The sequence below is a fragment of the Coptis chinensis genome, chromosome 3 (assembly GCF_015680905.1).
Source record: "Coptis chinensis isolate HL-2020 chromosome 3, ASM1568090v1, whole genome shotgun sequence".
Classification (NCBI taxonomy): domain Eukaryota; kingdom Viridiplantae; phylum Streptophyta; class Magnoliopsida; order Ranunculales; family Ranunculaceae; genus Coptis; species Coptis chinensis.
This window is the reverse complement of record NC_141458.1, coordinates 63,118,988-63,122,267: the sequence shown is the minus strand read 5'-3', so window position 1 is coordinate 63,122,267 and position 3,280 is coordinate 63,118,988. Positions and strand designations below refer to the sequence as shown.

At 35.8% G+C, this 3,280-nt stretch overlaps 1 protein-coding gene across 1 annotated transcript; it reads right to left on the bottom strand.

Moving 5' to 3' along the window:
• Positions 1–1,419: 1,419 nt before the first annotated feature.
• Positions 1,420–2,677, bottom strand: LOC147510353 (uncharacterized). Its single transcript, XM_086598104.1, has 2 exons — positions 1,822–2,677; positions 1,420–1,748 (listed from the first exon to the last, which is right to left on the bottom strand). Exons 1-2 carry the CDS (start codon positions 2,675–2,677, stop codon positions 1,420–1,422), a joined length of 1,185 nt encoding a protein of 394 aa, XP_086454230.1.
• Between the last annotated feature and the right edge of the window lie 603 nt (positions 2,678–3,280).

Genomic DNA, 3,280 nt, shown 5'->3' with positions numbered 1-3,280 from the left:
TTTAAATTTTTTGAAAAGTTTGCATGCAATGTCTGTTGATTAGATACTATGCCCTGTTTGAAATTAACAGTGGGCACGAAACTGGGTTTTGGGAACTACACGCGTCGATTTGTCTCGTGTTATTCTCGAGCTCCATTTGCACACTTTTTTCTCCAACAAGTTTTGGTGATTCGTCTCATGCTATTCTCGGGCTCCATTTGCACAGAAGTGTGCTAGAAACATACGAAAACGAAACATCAATAATGAAATCAATAAAAAAAAAACTAAAAGAAATTGAAATTAAGATTGAGAAGAAGGGTTTAATGAGTGTTGTTTTTCTCCATCTTCCTCTTCCCATTTGAATCCATGACGGCGGCGCCATTTGGCTTGTTTAGAATAGTGGCGTTGAGGGTTGTGTTGTTCATCTTGAATCCTTTGTTTGGAGGATGGTTTTTGATGGATGGAAAAACTAGACTTGTAACTTTTCTCTCCTACTTTCTAATGGCTATTTTGAATTACTAATTCTTAATGTGAAACTCTTAGTTGATTTGTATAAGGATTAAGACTTGCTTTTAGCTTGTTGTTGAATCAAAACATGATATGAAATTGGTTTTGGTGGTTATCTTGTTCACAAAGTCGTGCTAATTTGAACTTGTCAAATGAGTATAACTAGTGTTTGTGGGATTGAATCAACTTAGAGATAAGTAATGAAAACTTGTATTGAAAAGATATAATGAAAACTTGTATTGAAAAGATTAAGAACTTGGTTTAACACTAAAGCTTAAAGAATATAAAAATAGAAAACAAGGAAAATACAAATTATACTATTAAATTAAAACATTTAATCTACTCCTAATGACCAAAGATTAGCTCTAGGGTTACTTTACTCCTAACAATCCAAAATGGTTTGGACCCTAAAACATTGGATAACTAATTCTCTACATCTATTTTGTTTATGTAGGACACTAATTATATATTTTCCCCTTCTTGAGGATAAGATTAAGCTTTGTGGGCTTTTGACTTAAGCCCATCTAATTAAATTCTTGATTTTGGCTTTAAGTCCTTGAGTTTTCAGCTTTCGGCTTTGAGTCCTTTAGAATTTGACTTTGACAGCTGACTTGGACTTTTCGACACTTTTGCTCCTAAGCTAGAATCTTCCCAAGTAGCGTCAATAGCAATTCTTTTTGCACTAAAATACACGTTTTAGGAATATACATCCTAAATGGCCTGTATCCTGCAAACGGTAGCAAAAGCAATAAGTTGTCTGTTCATTAAGCATAAGAAGGGCATATTTGAAGCATTGTAAAGGTAATGAAACACACATTTGGAGACTGATCATCTGGCCTCAAACTTTGTCCCTCCACAAAAGAAAGAGTCAAAGAACCTTGCGTCCAGCTTGTTCTTCTCTAACTTGTCAGCAATAGTTGGACACAAAGTGCCTTACCTCTTGGACTGACTGACCAATAAATCTCTTCTCCTCTGCATCCTTCTCATTATGGCAATCCTTATTTCCTCAAGCATTGCAATAATGTGCTTCTTTCTTGCATCAAGGATTGTACCATTAAATCTTTCACATATATTGTTTTCTACTGCATCAGAACTTGTGTAAAATTCAAAGAATGCCTTAGACCAGAACTTGGGGTTTTGGATATGTAACATATAGTCAGCTGTTTCCTCACATACCTTTCTCACCTCATCAATAACATGATGGAATTCTTCTGGTGTTCCACTTTTGGATGCTTTCCAGAACAAACCCTTGAGTTGTGCACCTATTCAATATTACATTACATATCAATATTAAATCATATTTAGAATACAAATAAAAAAAAATAAGTCATATACCTGAAAATCTCTTCCTAAAGTTAGCATAGATGTGCCTTGCACAACATTTATGCTCTGCATTAGGTAACCTTTCTAAAATGACTTTGAGAAGACCCTTTTGTTGGTCTGTAATAACTGGTAAACCAAGCCTATCATCCACATTGAGATCATTCATAAGCAAGTTCATAAACCACCTCCAACTTTTTGTGTTTTCACCTTCAACAATTGCCCATGCAATAGGGTACATATGGTTATTTCCATCCCTCCCAACTGTAGTTAACAACTCCCCTTTGAAAAAAGATTTTAGAAAGTAACCATCAAGACTAATGACGACCCTTCTACATTCAGATAACCAACCTTGCTTCAAGGCATCAAAACAAATGTACATTCTTTGAAAGTAACCTAGCTTATCTATCAGTGGCCTTTTAACATCAATTTTACATGTGCTTCCAAGGTTTGACTTCAGTATCTCAGCTGTATAGTCTCTCACTTTGGCATATACATTATCCAAATAACTATGAACTAGGCTCAAGGCTTTCTTCTTAGCTCTGTAACACTGAAGTGGTGTCACCTCCAACTTTAGGTTGTGTAGTATCTCTTTCTTGAAATCCCTCACCTTCCAGTTAAGGTTGTCTATTATCCTGTCATAGTAATAATCAGCCAACCATTGGGAATTAGACAATTTGATGCTGAAATTCCTCTTACAATTATGCTCAACCTCTAAAGTCCAAATTTGCATATTGTTCTCAGTTTGCATGTAACTTGCATACAACCACCATTTACACCCATCACCAAGACACACAGCTTTAATTCTTTTAGCAGGATTTCTGTTAAAATAAATTGGGAACCCATTTGGACTGCATATTTCCTTAAACATTCTTTAAGTTGCTTTGCATTACCAAACCTCATGCCAAGCTCAATTTAGATTTCTGCCATCTCAACATTGGGGTTGAAAATTGGATACAAGTTTCCTCTTTTTAACCTTCGACTTCTTCTTCCTTTCCTTAATAGAAGCAACATCCTTATCTTCTTCTTCACTAGAATCAGGACTTAAGTAGTCATTAGATGATGCATAGTCAGAGTCATCCTCTCCAGCACCCCTAGTATCCATCTCAGGATTTGGTAGTACATTTGGTACTTCAGATGCTTGTTCATTTGCTTCTTCACCTGCTTGTTCAGTGGCTGCTTCACCTGCTACTTCATCTGGTACTTCATCAACTTCTGCTTCATCTGCTTGTTTAGTGGTTGCTTCACCTGCTACTTCACCTGCTTGTTCAGTGGCTGCTTCACCTGCTACTTCATCAACTTCTGCTTCATCTGTTTTTTTTTCTTATACTTGATTTCCATAACTTTTTTCCTAACTTTAATTAGTTCTTCATCATCTTCACTAATATGATCCAAATTTGCTGCTTCAGACTCAGTCTCTTCCAAACAATCACCAACCTCATAACCTTGCTCATGTTTAACATAAATAGTTACC

Bases quoted from the DNA above. Each gene is read 5' to 3' on its own strand.
- LOC147510353 (XM_086598104.1), bottom strand. From the start codon at position 2,677: ATGTTTAAGGAAATATGCAGTCCAAATGGGTTCCCAATTTATTTTAAC. The intron at 1,749-1,821 runs GTATATGACTTA...AATATTGAATAG, and splicing joins CTTTAGGAAGAGATTTTCAG to GTGCACAACTCAAGGGTTTG.